Consider the following 26107-nt stretch of genomic DNA (forward strand, 5'->3'; position numbering starts at 1 on the left):
ACACAATAACATCTGTGAGAAATCTTGATCATTGAACTGACAGATCCTTGAAATATTCACTCTGCCAAATTAAAACACATGGTCTCTGTGAGAAACCTAACCAAGATACAGGAAACAGTGTAACATTTTACACATTTAACATTGGTTTGGTGAGAAAAACTTAATCAATTTATGATTTAATCCTCACATGAAGGCAGTAAAGGACAGGGCAGCAGAGAGAGATGCACAGCATGTGAGTACTATTCTTATTTTTTTACAAGCTGGGCTAATGTATGATCTGAAAAGATAGCATTCTACATTTCAAAAATTATTACTAGGAAGTAGCAGAAAATGAACCTATAGGCACCTTGTCCAACGTCATACACAGACCAGCTGTGGAGAGGACTTAGCCCCACAAATTTCCATAGGAGGAACGCCAACTCGTTGCAGCAGCTCAGTGCTGTACCGGAGTTTTCTCAACAAGCTCAGAGGACACCAGATACTTCTTGATCTCTTCAGAAAAAACTTATACCTCTTTGCTGATCATACGAAGTCTAAAGATACATGAGCTCCCTTTGTCTAGTGACTGGCTACCTGCAGCTGAGCTGACACCAGTACAGCACTGAGCTGTACCTGTGGTATCTTAGGTGTTCATATGCCCCAAACTGAAAAACTACTTAACACAAAAGAATATTACAAATTTTTAGCACCTTCACAAGGAATAACTCTGATGTTAAGTCAGATTCAACTGTACCATTAATTCTGTCCCCGTGACCTGCTGCCTTGACTCTGCATCAGCTATTACAAAGTCAATAATGATCAATAGTCACAGCTGCATACCAATACACACCACTCAGGTTTTCCCTCCAGGAATCAGCAATGATATTTTAGTGTGAGATATCTTTAAAAATGCTGATTTTTAAGTAGCATTCATTAGTGACAGCTCTGATGTTTTAATTGCTGACAGGGCAGCTGTAGAGAGAACATCCCAATCAGTTCTTTAAAACACATGAAGTAATTCACTCAAAACACTCTTTTTACCATTTCTAGCAAAGACTTGCCCCCCATCCCCCTCTTTTTCACATGCAGAAGCACAATTTGTTCTCTTCTTCACTTTCTTCAAACATTGCAGACTCTTCAATGCATTAAATCAAATGCTGTAAGAGCCGTTATTACTCCCTGGGGACCAGATTTTGGAGTGGTTACATGGAGTAGTGCTTTCCTATGCAGCTAGTCCCACTGGGACCCAGCCAAACCTGCAGTGATGTGCAGCTCAGCCTGGGGCTGAAACACGGCTTCTGCTCCGCATGCTGACCAGGGAGGGAGGGATTCATCTCACCTGACTTTAGCCTTCTACAATTTAGGAGCTTAAAGCCAACCTAGAGAGACTATGCCTGCTGAATAGCCAGTGGGCAGAATGATAGACCCCCAAGAGCATGACCCTCCTCATCCACCATCAGCACCCTTTCAGGGTCAGGTAAGTTTGCTGCAGGAAGGTGCTGGTTTTCCCTCAGTGACTACAAAAGGAGCCTAGAAGCCCAGGTAAGTTGCAAATATTTAACATATGAAAGCTTAAACTAGGTGACACAAACATGCATAAATACAGTAACCATGTTATTACTGCTACTGCTGGTAGAATAGCAAGATTTCCCCTAAATATCCTTCTGTTCACCACCCACCCGCAGCGGAACATGTTTTGGGTAAAACATCCTCTGTGTTGTCATACTACATCAAGTGAAGGAGTTCAGCTGGGGGGGTTACATTTACTATGTGTGATTCAAATGGACACAGCTCAGATTTCTGTAGAAAACACAGATTTATTCTGGCTTTTCCCAGCAGCCTCTGAAACAATTGCTTAAGCGAAAAGACACATTGCAAAACCCCAGGATTCACATCGAGACTACACACCCTGTGAAACCACATATACAGTGCCTAACAAAGAATGAAGCTGAATCATGATTATTTATTATTATTTCCCCATAACAACAAGTGAAAGCACCCTCTAAAATTGCCTTAAACCACAAATGTTGCATGAAGCTGGCATGCTAGACACAGCTTGTAAATCTGATTTAATTGTGAATGGTAGGGTGAACAATCAGAGCTCAGCAGCAAGTCTGCTGACACATGAACGCTACCCAGACTGCTCAGCATCGCTTCCCTTCCCCTTCCCCCCACTCCTCCTGGCACAGCACAACTTACAGAGACGGACACTGCAATGCCGCCTGCAAGCTCTGTTCTTATACAGCTGCTTGTCACTGATGTATATCAAAGCAGCTTCCAGGTAAGCATTAAGACCTCTAACCCCTCTGCGACACAGCCACCGGTGTTACGCGCACCCCATAGGACTGAAGACAAGCTGTCTAAAACACAGCAGCCAAGGCAGCGCAACAGACACCGTTGAGCACCAATGAGTCTTTTCTATGATGCTGTGCTCCCAAAGCAGGGAAGATGATACAACGCAAGCAGTATATTCAAGAACAGCTGATACTTCTTCAAAAAGTTGCATCTTGGAATTCCTCTCTGGCTACAGGGTTTTCAAGGGTGTCAGGAGAGGTCAGGCACCTAACTTTCATTGACTAAATAAAAAGCTTCCCTATGATTTATGGAACATTTGTTACTAAAAAAGCATTATGGAAATCCATGTTATGCTCCACCAAGAAAAAGGGCTGCTCTGTAGAAGCAGTGCCTGAGGTGCCATACTCACTTGGACTTGGCAACAACCAGAAGGTCTGTGAAGAGGAAAAGGTGTCGCTCCTGGGTTTGCAGACCCGTCTTCAGCTGCACGTGGCCATCCAGGATGAACGTTCGGTTGTGGCACATGAAAGACTGCACAAGGGGACATGCCTCAGGGCTGATGGGGGAGAAGCAGCCTTCCCTGCAAAAAGAAATAAAGGTAATAAAGCAAAGCGAATCAACCGATTGCCTGTGAGTGAGAACCGGGCAGCAACTTTCCACACCTACTGCCAAGAGGCAATTTATTTGACCACATTTCAGTGAAAGGTGAGAGATAGTTCAGCAGTCTGATTCTGACACAAAATCTGTTAGGGACTGTCCTCACTGAATCTTTTACAGCCCAAACACATGGATAGCATTTAGCAAAATTTAAATATAGCCCTCTCCATTTTGTTTATCTGTATTTGTCTCTCTTTGTACTGAAGTCCTAGAGGAAATACCACACCCTCTGCAGGATCTCTGTGAAGACAGTGGAGACATATGCATGACAAAGGGTAACTGCACATCCACCTTGGTCAGAAGGAGACTCATACTCCGGGTCCAGAGCAATCTACAGAAATTATTCAGAACCAAGACCAAACATGAGGTGCAAGTGAACCTTGCTAGAGACAGACCATGTGCTAGATGCAACCTGAGAAGAGACTGCTCAGCCTCTCTCTCCTAGCACTCGACCCACATTGGGGTAAGATTCTATTGCAGGGTTTCTTAGGTGACTGGAGCGTGGCTATGCTGGTCTGTGGCTGTGGTGTGTAGAGGCTTCTGGATAACCCAAACCCCGGTCTCTTGGGGGCAGATTGGGCTCCCCTCTGGAAGACATCAATCTTTCTAAGGAGGTATTGAGTAGGTTGCAGTCCAATGTTACTGATGGTGGAGACACAATTCCCTCAGCCCTCCTGATCTAACTGTTCTTGCATGACATAAAGTACTTGAACAGTTATCGAAGCAGAAATGAGAGTTTCTCTAGCACGATGGTCAGCTTACTCACCCAGACAGGATATCCCTAGCTTCTGAGCCTTGCCCTAACAAATGTGTCTTTATATGGAGCCAAACTGAATGAATGTGAGCGTCTGAGGGGACGACAGTCCTCCTCTAGAGCTCTCTAGAAGCTGGTTGCAGGTCAGGCTCTCCCTTGGAAAGCCAGAGACATGGCTTCAAATTCCCCCAGGCAGGTGAGAGAACTGAACCTGGGTCTCCTACACCCTGGTGTACCCTACGTAATTGTTTTCTGGATTAAAAGCAGGACCGATCAGCATCCTTACTCTTGATTTTTAAATGCAGCTTTTCAATTATTTGCTTTCCCTAGAGGTGCGTCCAAATGAACCATTTGCCTTCATTTAGATGGATCAGTTCAATTTCTATTCAAATGTATTCGCTTATATTTTCTTGTTAAAAAAAAAGAAAAATTAACCTAAACCTTGGCAGGATCAGCTTGGCAAGGAAAGGCAAGGAAGTGAGCAGCTTTGTGATTACAGTTTATTCATCGTCCTGCTGGAATGGATGACAAACACCTAATGACTTTGCTGGAAGAAGAAATTGACCTTATACAGTGAAAATCACAGAACAAGTGGGAGAGATACGAAAGAAAACAAGAGTGAGCAGAGAAAACCTTCAAAGAAGGTTGTAAACCTTCTTGTACCTCTCTTAGAGCCTGGCTGACTCCTGACCCTCCTCTCCTTAGAGTCATAGAATCATAGAATCATAGAAAGTTTTGGGTCGGAAGGGACCCCTAGAGGTCATCTAGTCCAACCCCCCTGCAGCGAGCAGGGACACCACTAACTAGATCAGGTTGCTCAGAGCCCTGTCCAACCTGGTCTTGAATGTTTCCAGGGATGGGGCCTCCACTACCTCTCTGGGCAACCCGTTCCAGTGTTTCACAGCCCTCATTGTAAAGAATTTCTTCCTTATATCTAGCCTAAACCTACCCTGTTTTAGTTTAAAACCATTACCCCTCGTCCTGTCACTGTTGTCTCTGCTAAAAAGCTTGTCCCCATCTTTCCTATAGGATCCCTTTAAGTACTGAAAGGCTGCAATCAGGTCTCCCCGCAGCCTTCTCTTCTCCAGGCTGAACAAGCCCAACTCTCTCAACCTGTCCTCATAGGAGAGGTGCTCCAGCCCTCGGATCATTTTTGTAGCCCTCCTCTGGACCCGCTCCAACAGTTCCATGTCCTTCTTGTGCTGAGGGCTCCAGAGCTGAACGCAGTACTCCAGGTGAGGTCTCACCAGAGCAGAGCAGAGGGGCAGAATCACCTCTCTCGACCTGCTGGCCATGCTTGTCTTGATGCAGCCCAGGACTGGGCTGCCAGCGCACATTGCCGGCTCATGTCCAGCCTTTCGTCTATCAGCACCCCCAAGTCCCTCTCAGCAGGGCTGCTCTCGATCCTTTCATCCCCCAGCCTGTATTGATACTGGGGATTACCCCAACCCAGGTGTAGGACCTTGCACTTGGCCTTGTTGAACCTCATGAGGTTCCCACAGGCCCACCTCTCCAGCTTGTCCAGGTCCCTCTGGATGGCATCCCATCCTTCTGGTGTCTCAACCGTACCACTCAGCTTGGTGTCATCTGCAAACTTGCTAAGGGTACACTCGATGTCGCTGTCCATGCCATTGATAAATATATTGAACAGCACTGGTCCCAGTACGGACCCCTGAGGGATTCCACTCTTCACCGGTCTCCATCCGGACACTGAGCCATTGACCACTACCCTTTGGTTGCGACCATCCAACCAATTCCTTATCCACTGAATGGTCCACCCATCAAATCCATGGCTCTCCAATTTAGAGAGAAGGATGTTGTGGGGGACCGTGTCAAACGCTTTACAAAAATCCAGATAGATGACGTCCATTGGTTTTCCCTTGTCCACCCTTGTTGTTACACCATCATAGAAAGCCACTAGGTTGGTAAGGCAGGACTTGCCCTTGGTGAAGCTATGCTGGCTGTCTCGAGTCACCTCCCTGGCCTCCATGTGCCTTAACATATCTTCCTTGATGCCTATGGCTGGATTACTCAGGAAATTATTTAGGAAATCCTGACAGCTGGGAGAGAAAGGATAAGCTCCAAGATTGGCCTACATTAGCAGGACACACTTTCACTGATCTGTAAGGAGCTGGTGAGGATCTCTGCCCGCTGGGGAGAGCCATGTTTGGCCTTGGTTTGAAAGGTTTCCCCTTTCTGGCTAGGAGCCTGAGTTTTTGAAAGAATTCTTCAACTTAATTCTTCTTAAACTGTGTCCTAATCTTGTTTTTCACTATCTACCTCTTCAGAGAAGAGAGAAAGCAGAGGAATTACTTTCAGAATGAATCATGCAAACCTGGAGTTATTTGATTGTTCCTAAGCAGAAGGGGTGTCCAGGAGCATGGAAGTTAAAGCATAGAGAGGAGTTTTGGCCCCATACAACCGTGACATATGCTGTGTGGCCAGCAACAGGAGTCAGGGGTACAGCAAGCACCTCTCCTACCTTGCCACTTCCATGGGACTGGCAATTCACCAGTTCACCAGTTTATGAGTGCCTGACAGGTTACTGGGACTCAATTTCATAAACTCCCTAGAAAGCACTTGGCATAGAAACTTAAGTAGAAATCAGGAATGATGACAAGTCCACCTGCGTGAAAGTCACGCATGGCCTTTACCTCAAAGGTCAAGCCAGGGAAATGCTTATATTTGAACCCAGTAAAAACAATAGTTAGAAAAAGCCGTTTCACATTACACTGCTGTAACCAAATCAGCAGACACACTCATAAAATCATACTGAAATGCATGCCCCTACTAACTTTCATGTAGATTCAGGCTTGTAAGTCTCCATATAGGCAATTCTACTTGATTATTCCCATTTGTACATTTTCTACATCCTGATTTGTAAGCCCGGGAACGTCCCAAGTTAAACTGAGCAAAATATTTGTCATGCAGGTAAGCAAAGGAAGGTCCAGTAGGTTTATTAATGCCAGCAGTGATCAAGCAAATTGAACTTGGTTTTAGAACAGGAAAATGCAATAACATAAACCAGTTATTTTAAGGAAATCTGCCTTTTGACCCAATGCCTTTCAAGCTTCTCTGTCATCCGAACTCTAACAAGCACACTTGTATACTTGAGAAGCTTTATAAAAAAAAAAAAGTGAAAATATTTTCTTCCTTTGAAACAAAGTGGAAAAAATCAAAGCCATTAATTCAATGAGAACCTTCTAAAGTCCCAGGACAAAGGAATATGGAGGAAATTCACCAGCAGTGACAAAAATGTCTGTTTTAAAGGATGCTTTTGATCTTCTCAATTATTGTTCCATCGTTACCAGACATGAATGACACCCAAGTTTTGTTACATTGAAGAAAATGCAGATCAGCTATACCCTCAGGCGCAGAGATTTATATTAGAGAGGTATTTTTGGAGTTCAGTTTTTAATGGCTCACTGATTTTTCTGGCCATTAAAAGGGTCTAATTTTGAAAAAAGTGCTCAGCACTCAAATACTGACTCTTCGAAAATTCCTTTTAATAGAATTATGCAAAAATCAGTACTTAAGTCAATGTGATTTCTGATATAACTTAAAAAGTAAAAGTCAGTGATATAGGGCCTTCTCTGTGTTCACCTAAAAGTCATTCTGTGATTAACACATGTCAAAATCCCACAAAGTAACATCTTTTCAGTTTGGCAGCAAAAAAAAAGCTATCATCCAAGTTTGTTTCATTTCCAAAAGATGGGGATGTAATGCAGAGTCAGCAATCAGCCATGTTCCACTTCATATAGAAGCAAGGCTGATATACTGATGTTTAGATGGCATTGCCATTGTAACTCTCTAGCCTCAAGTGGAGACTTCTTCCAAAGAGTACTGTTTTGGATGTCTGAAATTTCCATGTGTGGTTTTAACCAAGGAGTAAATTCTGTAATTTGAAGAAAGCTACAGAGATATTCTTGAATCATTCAGGAAATTACTAAAATCACGGTACTGGCTGAAACTATTAGAAAGATAATTGAAGATTTTTTCTCCTGGCATTTCCAGACCCTAAATTTTTACACCTATTATTTTTTCAGACTAATCAAAATAGGCATTTTGTGCCTACTTAAAAGACACAATGATTTAAAAGAACTCCTCAATTTTGTAGGTGTAATATATGAAGTTGAAATCCAAAGTAGTCAGCCAAACACTGAAATATACATCCCTGTTACATTCAGTGTGAAAACAAACACATCACTGCTCACTTCGTCAACCCTGTATTTAGCAGAAACCACAAAAGCACGAAAAATAGTTCTTCTTCCCCCTGCGGAGCTTCCTTGGGGTTTCTCATTAAAACTGATACCTGAATGGCATGACCCCCCAACATGTTTATTCTTGGCGTAATGCAGATGTCAGCTTCAGTCTCTATTTGTAGTGAAAACAATGAAAGAAATAATACTTTACAAAGGAAAGTTTAACAGCCCACATTCAGTGGTCACTAAATTCATGCTCCAAATGTCATTTATACCAGTGGGAAGCTTTCCCTTGACTTCAGTCAATGATAACTTCAGCCTATCTATAAGTTATATTAAGCTATAAGATGCCTCAGGGGAACAATCTGTTCCAAGGTACATAAGCTGGAATGAGCTATTGCAGATATCTCAGCTATATGTCATCCTTCTCAAAGACTGCTCATGCTCCATCCATTTGCAGAGGAATCTGGACAGGCTGGATCGATGGGCCAAGGCCAACTGTATGAGGTTCAACAAGGCCAAATGCCGGGTCCTGCACTTGGGTCACCACAACGCCATGCAACGCTACAGGCTTGGGGAAGAGTGGCTGGAAAGCTGTCCAGAGGAAAAGCACCTTGGGGTGTTGCTCGACAGCCGGCTGAACATGAGCCAGCACTGTGCCCAGGTGGCCAAGAAGGCCAATGGCATCCTGGCTTGTATCAGGAATAGTGTGGCCAGCAGGAGTAGGGAGGTGATCGTGCCCCTGTACTCAGCACTGGTGAGGCCGCACCTCGAGTACTGTGTTCAGTTTTGGGCCCCTCACTACAAGAAGGACATTGAGGTGCTGGAGCGTGTCCAGAGAAGGGCAACGAGGCTGGTGAGGGGTCTGGAGAACAAGTCCTATGAGAAGCAGCTGAGGGAGCTGGGTCTGTTTAGTCTGGAGAAGAGGAGGCTGAGGGGGGACCTTATTGCTCTCTACAACTACCTGAAAGGAGGTTGTAGTGAGGCAGGTGTTGGTCTCTTCTCCCAAGTAATTAGCGATAGGATGAGAGGCAATGGCCTCAAGCTGCATCAGGGGAGGTTTAAATTGGATATTAGGAAAAATTTCTTCACTGCAAGAGTGGTCAGGCATTGGAACAGGCTGCCCAGGGAGGTGGTTGATTCCACATCCCTGAAGGTGTTTAAAAAAACGCGTAGATGTGGCACTTTGGGATATGGTTTAGTAGGTGTGGTGTTGTTGGGCGGATGCTTGGACTTGATGATCTTAGAGGTCTTTTCCAACCTATGATTCTATGATCCCAAATCTCACTCTGTCATTTTGGTTATTCTTCTCTGCTAGAACTTCTCTCCGCTGACGATATCTCCACAGCGGCAAAAGTTGATTTCCTCTAATGATGCAGCACCAAAGCTCCCTGCAGGACTGATACCTATTGAAACAAAATATCACTTTGCTCTTTAACCTCTGAAGTCCTTCACAAGAGGTAGGTGAGAAATGCACCTTTTCATTAGCAGAGCTGTAAAATGGCAGCTATTCTAAAGGCTGAAATCTGAATCAGCCCAGCCATGTGAGAGGTTATGCATGGTCTGTCAAACACACATACATAATACCTTCCCAAATCCTTCTCACAGTGAACAACTTAGCCTAATATTAATTTCTCATATAGGCGCCTTAAGCAAAAATACTGCATGCTTGTGCCAGTGCTGAAGCCCAGGTAAGGACCAGAAGCTCTTTCTAGTTTTGTGCCTACACACGCAGAGCTTGCAGCTTGTGGCATAAACATAACCTTGTTTTCGCTACAGGCTGGGGAGTCCACCAACACCTGCCAACCCTCCTCATGGTGCTCAGAGATCAGTGTTGGGTGGTTATAAGGAACCAGCAGTTTATCTTTTCAGAAAAATAAAGCGAAAGAATTTTCAGCTTCGGTGTCTCTCCATAAAGCATTTACTTTACCACCCCCGAATCACGGCACTGGGCTAGAGCAACCCACTGAGAGAAGCAGAAGCCGTTCACAGCCTTTTGAGGCTAGCGAAAACAGCAGCTATCTGCACAGTAAGAAACGTCTACAGCCCAGCCCTCACTACAGATTTTTGCCAAAATGGATGTGTCAGTCAGGGACAACACGTGATCTGTGACCAGCAGAGGTACCCCCAAAAGCAAGCCTGATCTAGAAGTTCCTTCATTTTCTTAATAGACCTTATATTGGAAATCAGGTAACAATATTTGCACTTTTTTGTGCCTCCTACTCAGACCCTTAAGCTCCTAAAAATTCCTGTGAGAAGGAACTTCAATAGCAGCTTAGTAGATGCTTGCTCCATATTTTTGCTAATGAGGCAGGCCCTGCCAACTGGAGCTTGGAAGCGAAGATGGGTTACTGCCGGAAATCCTTTAACACATAAGACATATTACCCATATTGTGTGGCTAGAGGGTATTCTGCATTCAAGATAATCAGCTTAATAAGTTATTGAGAACACTTCTTTAACTGACCAAAAGAAAAGAGCTCCAACTTGGTGTGCAACCCTCTCTCTCCTGAGATAAGGTGGAAAAAAAACCCCAAACCTGTAGCACAGCAGTGAGTACTGATCTGCCTTGCAGGGCTGCTTGTAGTGCACTTGTAGTTTGGATGTGACTTGTACCATAGCCCGTCCAACCCGACAATATCATGATAACAGATCTTCACATTCTGTGTGAGAACAGAGAAGAGTGAAAAATGAAGTGAAAGAAGAACTTTTTTTGTACACTGAAACCAAATACCCATGCTTGGGATTGAACGCAAGACAACAGAAGTGGTCCTGCTTATGCTCCTGATGAATCTAGCCTCTATCACGCTGACAGCTCACTAAAGCACATGGTTTGAAAAGAGCTGCTTGGCCCAGCCTGCCCCATCCCCGCTATCTGTTTGGCATGGCCATGCAAAGATCCGCTGGCTTCAGAGCCAATCACTCACAGCTCCTCTCACCACAAATGAGCCTCCATGCAGACAAGGCTCACCCACACAGAGCAATCTGCAGGCTTAGAGCCCTATTTAGGCAGGCAGATTATATATAAAAAAATCCTCTGCATTTTTAAAGGTGGTAACTGCTCCCTACTGTCACTGCCTTCCAGCCATGACCAGTGCCCTCGGGGAGTCACCCATGTGCTCATGATCTTTGGTGCTTCTTCCTACTTTGACGCCACATGATTTGGAAGATGCTTTTGATCTAAATTTATGTGGCACTTCATTCTAATACATAATAATTATACCTGGAGGGTGAAAGTCAGCACAAAAATTGTTAGCCTGGAGGGTAGGAGTGTTTTCCAGGAACAAGGTAGGTGAGATGCGGGCCGACACAAAGTTAGAATGCTGTTGTAATCCTACGCTGACTATTTATAGAAGGGACGTGGAGAGACAAGCATAAAACTCTCTCAATCACATGGGCTGCCAACCCATTTCTGAAAATCTGCTGTCAACTTGATCCGTGCTATGCTAAGGGAGCTTCTTTCTGAGGATGCTGGGCATGTTTGCTTGCTGTTATCTATGTTAAATCTTATACAGTTGAAGCAGCACTTTGTGAAAACAGTGCAGCATTCCAGAAATAGCAAGTCTATTTTCTGCAGCACCCGGTTAAAGTCTCCCAGGCCATCACCATCATGTGCAGTAGCTTTCGCACAATGACACAAGTGAGATGTGCTCAGTTTTTCAAAGAGCATTAGTTGCTTTCTAAGTATTAAAATGCCTGCTCCTACTCAATAAGTGTGCTTTACCGGCTGCAACTTCTTTTTTAGGAATAGCGTATTTGAACAAACCCGAGGCAGTCACCTCGCACCCCTGTGTTTTCCCTTGTGGACTGCGCCTGTGGATCTCGCAGAAAGCATCGGCCCCAGCTCACGGCCTCTAGCACAGGGCCATCCTCACTCTGCCCGAGCAAGCAGCTGGATGCAGCAAGCTGCCACGGAAAATGCTGTACCCAGGATAAAGGAGTGAGTCCCAACAGGGTCACAGAGCCTTTGGATCAAAATACCCAGGCACAGCAAGCACAAGCCTGGACAACGGAATGAAGATGAATATTAATAGAGGTTGGGAGCAAGTTTTGCTCAGATAAATAGATAAATTTGATATTTGAGGTCAGAAATCAGGGCTGCCTCATATGTAGGAAATCAGGTACCACTTCTCTGCTTCTAAAACTCAGCGTACACATTTTAACTCAAAATATGTTGAGAAAATGTTCCAACTTAAATAATTCTAGGATTCTAAAAGTTGTTTTGTAAGTATCTGAAATCATCTTTGCACGATGTCAAAATCTTATTAAAGATAACAAAAATTATTATGATGAATAATGTGGTTTACACTAAATGTTCAAGGTGTCGAGGCACATAACTGTATTAGTTTTCTGTAGTCTCCCAAAAATCAGTAAACCATTAAGACTTGCAGTAAAATATCACATAGCTGTAGGGTAAAATGCACCGTTAAAAAAAAAATCCTCATGCATTTCAGGATGGAAGCTTGGCAGCTTAACTGAAAACGAGCTGCACTTAAGTAATTTCTACGCAGCCAAAAGGACAATATTCTCTGCAGAGCAAATATGTACTACAGTGTGGTGGCTGGAGACAGGAAACACGCCTGTGGTTTGGTTTGCTTCCAAGGTTTTTTGTTTTATTTTAACAAACAGCTGCAAGGTGTTTACTCTGAAAATTTAGCACAAGGGCAACATTCTCTATTGATATAAATTAGTGCCACACATTTCGGTCATATTTTGCCTATTTCCACTAGAAAAGAATTTAGTGCAAGTTATTTAAATCCTATTGAAAAGCTTTTGCAGCGTGGGTGTCCTCCAGTCCTGCTATATGGCTCTGCTAGCAATCAACATGACCAAGGGGTTTTGGTCCAAGCCTCCCTGAGGAGGGGAGAAGTTTGGGAGAGAACATATTCACGTGTAGAAGTCAACAAAATCTTTTTTGGCCTTTGGAAGAATTGATCCTCTGTTCCCCACTGCGGTTCCCACTCATTTTTACTGAGTGACACAGTAGCATCACCTTGCTTTACTCTCCCATTCCAGTTGCACCAGAGAAATGCCACTCCAGGCATTGTCTACCCAGACAAAGATTTCATTGTCCAGATGAAAAAAAAAGTCATGAAAAAAGTGATGGGGGGCGAGGAAAAAAATGGGATGAACAGAGGGCAAAGAAAAGGCCATTTAACACCCCAGCACTGCAGTTCTGCACCAAGGCTGTCTGTGCTTTTTAGAGCTTCTTGCGGCCTACAAGAACTCTGGAGGAACAGGCCACCTTTGCCACTTCCAGCCCAGCTCCTTCCTTCCTACCCTTTCCAAGGAGGCATACAGGGGAGTACACTGGCATCTCGGTTTCACCCATGTTCCCCTAGGAGGATCCAGTACTATTTTAGTAGCCTGAACTGATAAGGTTTCTGTCCTAGCTTCATTTTTTTGGGCAGCAGCAATCACAATTGGGACATTTCATCCCACTTCATCACGACTGGGACATTTCAAAGCCTTGCTCAACTCCATTGATTTTGAGTCACCTCACAGATGAAGCTAACCTTTCCTTCAAATGGGTGTTTAAAATATCTTCCTGCAAACTGTATCACAAGAGTTCAGTGCAGGTCACGTAATAGCCAGGAATTCTGGGCTACCAAAAATAGCCAGGACATGCTGCAAACCTCCTCAGAAACAGGTTATTTCAAGTTGAGGTGCACATGAGAAAAGATTGGTGTGGGCATCTTTAGAAATCCCTTCTGGACCATTATGTACGGCTGTCAGTGAGCCCATGTGTGAGTATCTGCCTACCCCATCGTCTGCAGTTACATGTTACACAGGCTGTAGATGAGCCAGAATAAGGCACTTGTCTGACCGTGTCCTTTTAACAGGGAAACACAGCATTTTCTAGGTGACTAGGTTTGTTGCCTGTCAGTCACCTCACACAATTAACAAGGAATACTAGGGGAGGGCCACTCATGGTCTCTCAAAGTCTCATTGCTCAACAGTCATTCCTCTTTAGCCTCTGATTTTCCCGTTCTTCAAGCAGTAATTCAGCTAGGCTCTTCCCTGCCTCTGCTTGTGCCACCTGGGTAGAGTCTGCAGTCAGGCAGCAACCAATTTTAAGAAAAACAAATACATTCAAAACAGTGCAAGACTTCAAATATGTGGCCAGGTAAAACAAACCTGGAATCCACCAGCTGCTGTTCCTTGATTGTCCTTTTTCAGGAGAAAACTTGCTGATTACAAACAAAGTAATCGCATACAAAGTGGCCTATAAATAGCTGCAAGTACTGCCTTGAACAGATAAGCCCTTCACGGCACTTTATCCTCCCGCAAGCTGCAGCTCTCATTGAAGCCGCCGCTGCCCAGCCTTGCCTGTATCCTCACAACTGTGGGACACTGTGGGGTGAACTCCACAAAGCTCCACTGTACTGGCTTAAGTTTTTAAGGACCGCTTTCCTACGAGGGACGACCGATATGGGTGCTGCATGGAAGATGGGATTGTCACTTCACTGCACCTGTCCCAGCTGTAACAGGAACAAATCTGGCTTTGGTTTGCCTCAAGGGTTTTAAACCGTATTTTGATACTAGTACTACAGCACAGGAATTATCCTATTACAGTGAACAGATTACTTGATATGCCTGCCGCCACCAGCCATTGCAAGTGTAATGACCCAGATTCCTTATGAACAGCCATCAGACAAATCCGTTGCAGCCACACACACCTGTTTGCTCTCCTCTAACTAATTGCCCAGATATTCGCAGAGTTTTTCGCATAGCTACTCCAGCAGGTTAGTCAGAGGTTTCTACTCCACCAGTGATCTGAGAGGGGGAAAAAAGCTGTTAGAGGATTCCCCACATCCCTGCACCTGACGGTAATTACGTAAGGGAGATGCAGGCACAGGTCAGTTACCTGCAAAGAGCAGCAACCTGGAGAAGGGGGAAACGCAAGAGCCTTTCCCATGATGACGTTTTTCCCCAGGTTTATTTGAGCCTTTGATAAACCAGAAGAGCTTGTCCATTTCTGATTAGCGACCTCCTTGTAGAAATGCATGTCACACATGACATGCAGCCCACCAGGAGACCTGTCCCGCGCTTGGGCAGCAAAACTGAGGGGAACATGTGTGCGGTTGCTTATTTGGAAGGATTCAGCAACTGAGTGTGTTTCTGGAGGAGCTCTGACAAATGAGATGCCTTGCAAAATACTGGCTACAGTTTTACTACCGGAACAAAATGCAGAACGGAAGCGAGGGAAGGAAGGTGGATAAAAAACACCTCAGCTCTGCTTATTTATTCAGGTGAAGGTCCTTACCATTTTTTTCTGCATTTTCTGCATAATCCTGCCATGAAGATCTAGGATGCACCTAGAGGTACTTAGATACCTGCTCCCACTGAATGCAGTGTTCAGTGCACAGGCTTCCTACAGAGTGCACATCGATCCAAACCAGCACACTCATCTTAGTAGTCGTAAACAGTTTCAGCTAGGGGACAGGACAGGCTGAACATGGATGTGTCAGTGGGTGATATGCAAAAATAACCCTCGGAAGAGATGTAGGCCTTTCTCCTCCCAGGTAAGTGCTTTTACCATTCATCTACAGAGTCAGGCTTGCTCCTGTGACTGTAAGATTTTTCGTCCCAGGAACATTGCATGTCCTTCTGCACAGTGGCCCACCTTCAGCTGCGGCAGGGAGAAGGATAATTTCCACTTCCTCCAACTACCCTCTGCTTTAGTAATAACATCACTTCTCGGAAACAGAAGATGAATTGCCTAAGGTGGCAGAGAGCTGAACCTGGGTGATCCATAGAAAGTACACCAGCTTCGAGGCCAGCAGTTTCACAAAGAGCAGTGGTGGTCTGTGGGGACCTGCTTAAGGAGCAGAGCTTACATGAAGCTTGCTAGATGGCACAAACCTTGGTTATTATTAAAAATTATTAAAAAAACCTCCAGAAAAGTGGACTGGGCCAGAGGTTTAAAAGACAGCAACATCTACAACTGCTTTGGTGAGGGCTTTGCTCTTGCCCGGGCAGATTAAATAGGGTCTGTGGACTAGTGGATGGAGCTTCTCAGGAGCCTCTCCTGAAGCAGTATTCAGTCCTTTGACACAGACCTGTCCAGTGCTGCCAGCGGCCATGCTGTACTGGAATGTGCAAAAGCAAAGCTCCAGGTGTTTGGGGAGCTCTTTGGTCAGTAGGAGAGTACCTAAGGAACAGAGGGATTTGGGAGGTCAGGCAGCCACCAAGACAATGTTTTCTAAGTCATGATTTCAGATTCAGGTACCTAAATTATTACCATGTCTTGCCCTTCAGGCTTATTATCCTTTATTGAATCTAGCTCCTGGTACTCAAACACTTAAGACATGGGCACCGATAGAAATCTAAAGAGAGACTGTTACTCCCGTGGTGTGATTAAAAACTCCTCATCAGCAGTTTTGTGCACCATGAGGAAGGAACTGGACCAGCAGAAGCGATGTCGTATCAGCCAGAAGGAGAGTTCAATGCGTATTTAATTCTGGCCCCTGTCAGAGGTGAGAGCACCAGAGGCTGCACATCAGCCTGCACATCATTAGAGGCTTTTTGCTTGTTTACACAAGATAAACGATTGCAAAGCAGTCTGAGGAAGTCTGTCTGTGATTTCCTCAGGTATGCCGCTGCCCAAACTCCTTGGCCAGACTGTCATTTGGCAGAGATTTTATTGTCTAAAATCAGGGATACACAATGGCTGAACAGCTGCATTCTGCCAGACCTCAAGGCCTAATCCAAAAAGCCCCCAAAACGGGCTGCAGCCAAAAGCACATGTGGAGAGTGAGACATCTGGACAAGCAGAGCCTTGTGCTCACCCCGATGAGCAGTGCCCCTCACTGTCTTGTCTTAAAACTGTCACAACTCTGTCCAAAGGGGAATTGGCTTGAAGTGCTCGTGTTAAACTATCAGTCATTCATTGTAACATTAATCCCTCATTTAAACTCCAATCCCTCCAAAACCCTGCCTCCACGCCTTCCTGCTTGTTACCTCTAGCCCTTTCAATAAAAAAGGCAGCATATCTCCGAGAGCCGCAGTTCTTTTCGATCTCCAGATGTACAAACATTGCTGTAAGCCAGTTTGTATGTCATAAATGAAGAACTGATGGGTTTTATCAAAAACAAACACATGCACACACACACACACATGCTCACACACCAAAAAAAAACAGAAAAAGCACAGCGGGGGGACAGGAATGCCAATCTTTGAGCTAAAAGGCCATTTGAGGCCTCAGAAAGTTCACTTTGTTCCTTGTTAACAGTTAATAAAATTTTATCCCCAGCTATTACTACACAAAAATAACTTCTGCGTTCAAGCACATGGTTTAAGGAAACAATACTCCAGTGTCATAATTAGCTTAAATCAAGCATGAATTATAAATACTATAAAAATGACAACTTGTACAAAATCATCGCCAGTTATTTTAATTATGTGCAATCCCATTAAAAAGGAAGAGCAATTTGATACAAAACAGTGGTTTGGTGTTTTTTTTAAAAATTGCTATTTTTCTAGAAATTCATGTGTCCTTACTTTACATAGGCAAACATGACATACTGAGGGGAGAAGTCTGGGGAAGTTCTCAAACAGAGATTTCTGCCCATTCAGATTAAGCATAAACTGTTAAAGCGTGAAAACCTTTCATGAAATGGAAAAATCTCACAAAAAATCCTGATCAGAACTTTTGAGACTGAGCTAAATAATCTGAAAATTAAACCCAGAAGCAAATAACTATTCATTTGCTTTGCTGACTGAGCCCTTAGGATCAGGATTTTCCCTCCATCTTCATGACTAGAAACTTGATTTCTAACGAAACTGTGATTCTTATAACCACATGACTCCTGGAGCTGGAGCTTTATGGAAAAAGCTATGAAACGTCACAAGTCAAGATAACATGAGCAGTGCCTGTACTTAATCCCCCACGCTGGGAAACTCTGTGGGATTTTGCCCTTTTTCTTCCTTTCTTTCATAAAATGGTTCTTTCTTCTGTGTTCTTGAGTATATTGGAGTCTCTCAGACAAAGGACTGTGAGGTGAGGAGCGGAGGACACAGGGCTGCCCCTGGGGTGCTGCCACTTTGACATTCCCTGGGAGGAACCACTCGGACAATAGCGACAACCCTTGTGCTTCCCAAAAAACCCACCAGCCCTGTGCCCGCAGAAAGACTGCCTTGCAAGGGCTCCCTTCCCCAGCACGCCTCTTCCTCCCGGCGAACGATGGCATTTCAGAGCCCTCATCTCTTGTGACTGCGCCATTTGGGTGGTCAAAGGGGGAAGCGTTAGAGATGTTTCAGCCACCATTCCCCCCCACCACCCGAGCCATGGGGCGGCAGGTGAGGGCCACGCCAGGGAGCAACCCCCAGGCAGGGCTGTGGCTCGCCTCAAGCACTGTAAATCGTCCCCTGCTGCCCACAGCGCCGGTTTCCCCACAGCGCCGGTTTCAAAGTGACCTGTTGCCTCATCGTCCTGTCCCCTCACCTCCCTTCTGCAGCCTCCGAGGGAACCCGCTCCCACCCAAACCGCAACACCTGCACTGGAAGCGGAAGGAGCCTGGGACAGCATCCGGCCATGATACCCCCGTCCTGCTTCTGAGCCCATCTCTCCCCACAGCACCAGCACTGGTGGCGTGCGGCGGCTTCGGAGGCAAAACCCCTCACTGACCCCACGCGCAAGGCACACAGAAATGGGCACACATGTTACGGCAGCCTTTGTCTCTCAAAGCCCCTCATGTTTAGCCACGATGAGCCATCTGTCTCTCACCGTCCCAGGGCTGTGCCGTGCGCGGGGTGGCTCCAGGCCATGCCCCACCTGCCACCAGCAAGGGCACCATCGATCGGCCAGGCTATGGCGGCCCTGGCCAAGGGTCCCACCATCTGTCTGACAGGTTTTGCCATGGTGACCCATGGGGACAGGGGTCCCAGCAGCAGGGTGGCCTCAGCCAGGTGGGTGCCATCCCCGCTCCGCACTCCAAAAAATGCTGTCATGGTGCCCGGGGGACTGCGTGAGAGCAACGCCCGCCTCCACCACAATGGCCAAGGGGACAGCGGCTGTTCGGCGTGTACCTGTCCATAAAGGCCTTGTCCTGCGACAGCCAGTAAATAAAATGTGGGGTGTGACAGGGTGGCAGGCGCTCCCTCTCGATGCCCCCGTACCGTGCTGAGGTGCCGAGCCTCGCCAGCCAAACGCGCCTCACAGAGATTATTTTGCTAGGCAAAATTATTCGCTACCATGGAAACGAGTGAAGAATGAGTAAAATTATTACAACTGAAATACCCACTTAACAAGTTAGTTACTTGCAATGAACTTTTATTCCCTTTCTCCCCGCCCAAATGCTCATCTTCCCTGTGAAAAAGAGACAGTTAAGGCCTTCTGGCAATTTACATTTATTAAAAGTCTCTATTTTTGTCTTCATCTAGTCACATAGCTTGGATCATCCACATATCTTCTGACTAAAACCTTGAAAACACAATGTCCAAGACTTTGGGAACACTCTGTATTTGACTAGCGCCAAGTGGAATGTATTACTAGATTACACATATGATCTTCGTTATCTGGGATATTTAGCATTTGGCACGGGACCCCTGGAAGATAACATGCCAGAATCACTTACTGTGCGTTGGGAGAAGGAAGAGCAGCCTCTCCGAGAATGGCACCACACTGCTTCCATGTACAGAAGGGAAAAAACACTTCAGAAACTTGTGAAATCACTCAGTTTTTACCTTTAACTTCTTCAGCCATAAAATCCACATAATAAAATTGGGTGGGAGTGACTTTTTAGGTACTTCCTTTCCAGGTTCTTTACATACTTCTTCATAAAATCTTTAAAAAATTATGGTTAATTTTTTTTAAAACAGCCCCTGCTTCTAGCTTACACCAAAATAACATCATAAACACCCTGCACGCTGTAATAAAGATCAGTTTCATTACAGATACTTTAAAATCTTTAGTGTGTAGAGATGCATATCTATAAATGGTCATGCAGACTCAGAAATTGTGAAATTCTATTAATAAGTTTCAGCATGTAAAAATACCACTTTCAAAGATCTGATGGGGCGTGCATTAGGAAAGGGGAATCTGCCAGCGACTGAGTGCAGAAATTCTCTGTCCCTGTGAAGAATCTGAGATGGCAGCAGAAGTCCACCAACGCAGAGCAGAAACTTGGTAGCTTGGGCTTTGTCACATGCGAAAACTGTTTAGAGGGACAGCAAAATGAAGGTTGAAAATCTAGCCTGAAACCAGTCTTTACCATACTAGGTCAATTATTCTGAGATTACAAGACCTGATGCTTAAATCCAGGCCTCAGCCATTTCTATTTCAAGCCCATAATTTGTGTTGCACTGAAGTGTATCATTAAGTAAGTTGTGCAGTTTTCATTAAAGGACACCAAGAAAAAGTAAGAGGAAAATTACAACTGTGGAACAGCTCCAGGGCCAAGTATAACTAACCTGAATCCTTTGCTGATTTCATACACATTAATGGAGTCAACAATCAAACTTCTTTTTCCTGCATCTGAGTATCAGCCAAGAAAAATATCAAAAGCTTACTTTTCCAATGTATTTCTGGGATAACTTTGCTCAAGCTGCTTCCAAGGAGGACATCTGATGATGCTGAACAGTCTTTATACGCCTATTCATCACTATTTTATAAGGAAAGAGAAACTACAGAAAAAAGAAAGAGAAGCAAGAACAGGAGACAATGAATAGTCTGCATATTTTCATCTCTTGGAAGTAAGGCCCCAAATTCCACTATAATATCTGTACTGTTTACTATATTCCTCTGCTGCCTGCAGTTGCAGTCAAGTGAGCCATGGATTACGGTGTGGTTGCACATCTGTGCACCACCATGCCATACAGACATCCCAGAATTCTTCTGTAGGCAAAATATCTTGTAACTCATTTTGTACAACTGACATGGCAAGGCAAGATTTGTAAGGTAAGCTTAGCTTTCATTAAACCAAATGATATAGCTGCAGAAAAAGAAGACAAGCTTCTAAGAACACAACACCTTCAGATCTGCTTCTCTTTCAGGACTGAAGAAGAGGACAATGGCACAAACAAGTATCTGCTTTTTCCAGCTAGATCATCTTGCCTCGCTTATATCCTTGTGCCATCACAGCTGCACCACCACTACCACAAAAAAACCTTGATCCTCTGAATGCTAAACAGCCATCTCCTGATGTCACAATGGTTTCTTTGAATAAATATAAATTTTAAAATGTCCCAAAGTAAGTCTGTCCAAAATGGGTGCCACCGCATTTTATGAAAGTGCCCTGTATATAAACCAAGGACACCTGACATATGAAGTGGTATAAAAATACAAACTGACTTGTGCTTCTAAGTATTTCCTGCCCTTTTAAACTTTGCACTTGTTCATTAATTTCAACAAATATTGAGGTGAGCCAGCTGCTGAGGTGAGAGGATTCATATAAATCCCTCACAGATGTTTGCTAACTTCAGATAGGAACTTTATTACCTACAAGTCATTAATCAACCATTAACAAGTAAGTGTTACAGAGTCCCAGTATTAAGGTCCACTGTCAGACGAGAATAATGGATATTTGCAGGCTGGCTGTGTCTACAAGACGGTGAACTAAGAGCTGAGACAGGTCTGAAGTAAAACATTTGGAGGAGATCAGAAAACATGAGAAGTCATTTTATTGCTCTTCAGCTCACCTTAGGAGAAAGCACACAAATTAAGCATTTACACTACAAAGAGAGTGGAAAGTTGAAAAGCATCCATCAGCTTGGTGATGAAGAGGAATGTGTTTTGCACAGCCAAACAAGCAAGTCAGGCACAAGGGAGAATTACTGCTCCTGTGACCAATGTTAAACACCATCCGAAGTGTTACCCTCTAACTGATAGACTATGAAGACACAAAATCACCTGCTGTGTCTCCAGGATCCTCAGATTTCACTCTGTACCTCTCACTATGGCCACAGACTTCAGCGCAAAACAACAGGAGCAGATAAATCGTTGCACGCCACCAGCAGAGGACAGACAGCGCTGAGGCAGCACCCATCAGTTGTGAAGGCGGCAGGGTCCATCAGCTAGGTGAAGCATCGCCCTCGCTGCACAGCATGGCAACGTTTCCCTATCTTCAGTCCTCTTCACTATAGTGTCTGCCACCTGGTCTTACAGAAAAATCCTTCCACATACCAGATCTGGAAATAATTCTGATCCAAGCTATAGAAGCAAGACATATTTACACTTAAGAAAGCATAAAATTCTTAGGTGAAAATGTACATGCTGAGTATCACCCCACTCTGGCTCTCCAGCTATGTCCAATTTCTGATACTTACAGAGCAGGCAATAGCAAGAAAAAAAGATATCAAGGAGCAAGTCTTAAGACAGCTTGAAGGGAAGACATTATGAACACAGGTGTATAAACTGCAGGAAACCCTAAAGTCCAAGGGCTGAGACATCTTATCTCTTGTCCCCCGTACTCTCCAGTTATTGCTATTCCCCACAGTAACAGTCTGTCTCTAGCTTCACAACCTCAGTTACGAATGTGTCATCTATGCCCAAAAGGTGCATCACAGTTATGAACATAGCTACAAATACAACAAAGAAATAACAATAAACGAAGAATAAATATGGTAGTACAGACAATCTACACAATATCAGTATTCTCACTAAGGGGTTACAAAATACCCATTCCTCTTATTTTAACGACTTGGAAACAAAGTCAGAGAGAGGCCACTGAAGAAATTTTACAGCCAGAACCAGAACACATGTTGCTGGCTCTCAGTCCAAGGTTCAGGCCACTAGACTACACAAAAAGGTGCAAACGCCTTTAGGAATTCATTTCTAAGTTTCCTTTTTCATGTCATAGCCAGCAAAAAGACCTGCAAGCAGTTTCAACTCATTTTCTTTCCTATTTTTCAACGCTGATGTTTTCACAGAATACTTTCATGGGTTTCTGAAATACTGTGGAATTCTCCATGATGACAAACATGAAACCAGGTATTAGTTAGATCAAACACAAAAAACTTTCCAAAGCTCACATACTGATTACTTAACACACCACAGAGTAGGAAAAAATATTTCTTACAAAGCTGTACTTTAATTTCCCTCAATAATGTCTCTTCATAAAGAGCTCTACACAGCTGGAAGCATTAACAGCCTACCAGATGGTTCACTTCTCGATAAACACTTCTGTTTTATAAGTTTAAAGTCTAATGAACTGTAGTGCAGGAAGACAAAAGTTATGTACGCAGAGTGGTTCAAATGGCGGGTCAGGGCTGGGACTGGACAGTGGACTAGCTCCACAGAAACTCCCATTTCTATGGCAGCTTTACTCCAGGGTAGGAAGGGAGGAGGAATGGCTGATCCTGGCAGAAGATGAAGACAAAAAATACTGAACGCTTCACACCCACATGCACCCCCATACTCTGCCCCACAAGCTGCTAATGCTGGACAGGAGCAGGCTGTGACCACTAGACCCTGGCCCACAGACAGCATTGTCCTAAACCAGCAGGTGCTTCCAGAGCCCCGGACAGACTGCAGCACACAGCGGTCCCTGACGGAGACTTAGCTCAAATTAAACTGTACAATCCCAGAATCCCAGAATCCCAGAATGTTCGGGGTTGGAAAGGACCTCTGTGGGTCATCTAGTCCAACCCCCCTGACAAAGCAGGGTCACCTACAGCAGGCTGCACAGGGCCTTGTCCAGGTGGATCTTGAATATCTCCAGAGAAGGAGACTCCACAACCTCCCTGGGCAGCCTGTTCCAGTTCTCTGTCACCCTCAGAGGGAAGAAGTTCTTCCTCGTGTTCAGTTGGAACTTCCTGTGCTTCATTTTGTGCCCGTTGCCCCTTGTCCTGTCGCTGGGCACCACTGAAAAGAGTTTGGCCCCATCCTCCTGACACCCACCCTTCAGATATTTATAAGCATTTATTAGGTCTCCTCTCAGCCTTCTCTTCTTCAGGCTGAACAAGCCCAGCTCCCTCAGCCTTTCCTCGCAGGAGAGATGCTCTAGTCCCCTCACCATCCTTGTAGCCCTCCACTGGACACTCTACAGCAGCTCCTCATCTTTCTTGAAGTGGGGAGCCCAGAACTGGACACAGTACTCTAGATGAGGCCTCACTAAGGCAGTGTAGAGGGGGAGGAGAACCTCCCTCGACCTACTGGCCACACTCCTCCTAATGCATCCCAGGATCCCATTGGCCTTCTTGGCAGCCAGGGCACACTGCTGGCTCATGGTCAACCTGTCATCCACCAGGACACCCAGGTCCCTCTCCACAGAGCTGCTCTCCAGCAGGTCCGCCCCAAGCCTGTACTGGTGCATGGGGTTGTTCCTCCCCAGGTGCAGGACCCTGCATTTGGCTTTGTTGAACCTCATCAGGTTCCTTTCTGCCCAACTTTCCAGCTTATTTCCCACGATAACCACTCCCGCGTTACGCCTGGCACTGCATAAGTGTGCAAGGAAAAATGTAGGGAACATTCATCTTCTGCCTATGCCGTCTCCCCAGCAGGCAATCATAGCCAGCCACAAATTAATTAGAACTGAGCCGCTCGAATGTTGCATGCCTGGTTGCAAACTGGGGGGCAGCTCTGCTTGCCCAGTTGGGTATGAACAGCTCAGTGCGGCAGCACTGGGGAAACCCTCTCTAGGAGATCAGCTGGCACCTGGGCTGGGTCTCTCCCATTTCTCAGCAGGCTTTATAGTTGTGCAGCTACCAAGCAGCCTGAACAATGGTTGCCAACCTGGTGTTGACAATAGCTCAAAAACCTCTCAAGTTTTGGGCTGAGAAACTGCAAAACACTACAGCCAGCAAAACTCACCTTGAGACCGATCGAGATCTGTGAAGTGCTTTGACAAAGATCAAAGATGGTGCAGACTGGCGTCTTTGGGCCAAACTCTTCATTTTCTGATTGGAAAGAGAAACAAAATGAAATCATAGGTGAGATTCAGAACAAGAACTGCATGTGTACAGAATTGTCGCAGCCAGGCTCCAATTTCAGACCATGTGAAAAAGTCTGAGTTATTGCCACCAACAACCCTAGAAGAGGAAAATGGTTGTAAAACATCACATACTGAGAAAAACAGGAGCACGAATGGAAAATCAGTGATAAAGAAAAGGCGATAATTAGCGTCTATACACAGATGCCTGAGGTACACTGCACACACGAAGTAAACACCAAGAGCTTGTCCTCAAACTCTTTTTGTCCCTTAATAATCTATTGTACTTTAAATTTATCAGCTATCCAGATGGTGACTCAAATTTCAAATGCGGGATACATCTCTGTGTCAGGTCAGATATTTACCATAAATTAAGGTTTGGATTCTACCCACCTAACCTTACGTGCTACATTGGGCTACCTTTATTTTCCAAATCTTTAGAGGTGAGTGCATTTTCCTTCTCTCCTAATCTAGCTGGAGCACTATGTCTTGTCTCTTGGTAGTCAATAATGACATTTTTTTCATTCCTGATTATTTATGGGACAAAATAGGAACATGAAAGGCAGGGCAGTTCCTAGCACAGAACTAGAAAGGGAATGGGAAAAAGGAGAAACTCGAAGACAGAGAATGCAGCAGAAAAAAAGAAAGAGACAAAGCTTAGGGAAGAGAAGAAACTGTCAGTAGCTGTCAAGGGAGCATGGATTCCCGTCGAGTGAAGTTGAATACTACAATAAAAATACTGAGAAAATAAACAACACTGTTTTCCCCAGAGGTGAATATTTTCAAAAGCACCCACAGGAGATAAAACCACACACTTCCCTGAACACAGCCAGAACCAGGACTAAGGAGTCCTGGATCTAACTTTGGAGCTGCTCTCTACAACCGGTTGTGCAGCCTGCTGCCAAGGTGCATGACCTCTCCTCTCATCGACCCTACACCCGAAGAGTGGTTGTTGTTACCTTATTTAGCTCAAATAGTTTTCAGAATAAACTGACGAACAAAAGGATCAGTGCTGAACTCCTCCTGAGACCCTGGCAGGACAGTTTCCAATGCTGGAGCGGTCCCTTGCACCAGCCTGGTAACTGCCGAGAGCACACAAACAGGTCAGCCTTTGACAGTCGTGAAGTCTCTGTTCTCAGCTAATCACAAAGCAAGACTTTCTTCCTTTATACCAAAAATAACCACTGACTACCAAGAACAGATATGTCAGGGAACAACTGATTCCTCTGCCAATGTATGTGCTGGATGTGGCACACATTTTGTTTGGGCAGGTGCACAGCGTGCTCCCCTTGGAGAAATGAAATTCTACCGTACTACGTGCTTTACTTGTTTTTGACAAGTGTTTCTTTTA

General features: G+C 44.8%; 1 protein-coding gene across 2 annotated transcripts in view; it reads right to left on the reverse strand.

Moving 5' to 3' along the window:
* The window catches only part of ARHGAP20 (Rho GTPase activating protein 20), a 69450-nt gene that overhangs the window by 34555 nt on the left and 8788 nt on the right, over window positions 1-26107 (reverse strand). Inside the window, exons 2-3 of one of the 2 annotated variants that reach the window (XM_075418556.1) lie at window positions 24639-24724; window positions 2684-2854 (exon numbers count right to left, since the gene is read on the reverse strand). In XM_075418556.1, coding sequence (XP_075274671.1) covers window positions 2684-2854; window positions 24639-24724 — 257 coding nt within the window. Of the gene's footprint in view, window positions 1-2683; window positions 2855-20398; window positions 20462-24638; window positions 24725-26107 lie in introns of those variants that run through there. The other variant, XM_075418566.1, reaches the window with a different exon arrangement.

This window comes from Opisthocomus hoazin, chromosome 1, assembly GCF_030867145.1.
Source record: "Opisthocomus hoazin isolate bOpiHoa1 chromosome 1, bOpiHoa1.hap1, whole genome shotgun sequence".
NCBI classification, from domain to species: Eukaryota; Metazoa; Chordata; class Aves; order Opisthocomiformes; family Opisthocomidae; genus Opisthocomus; species Opisthocomus hoazin.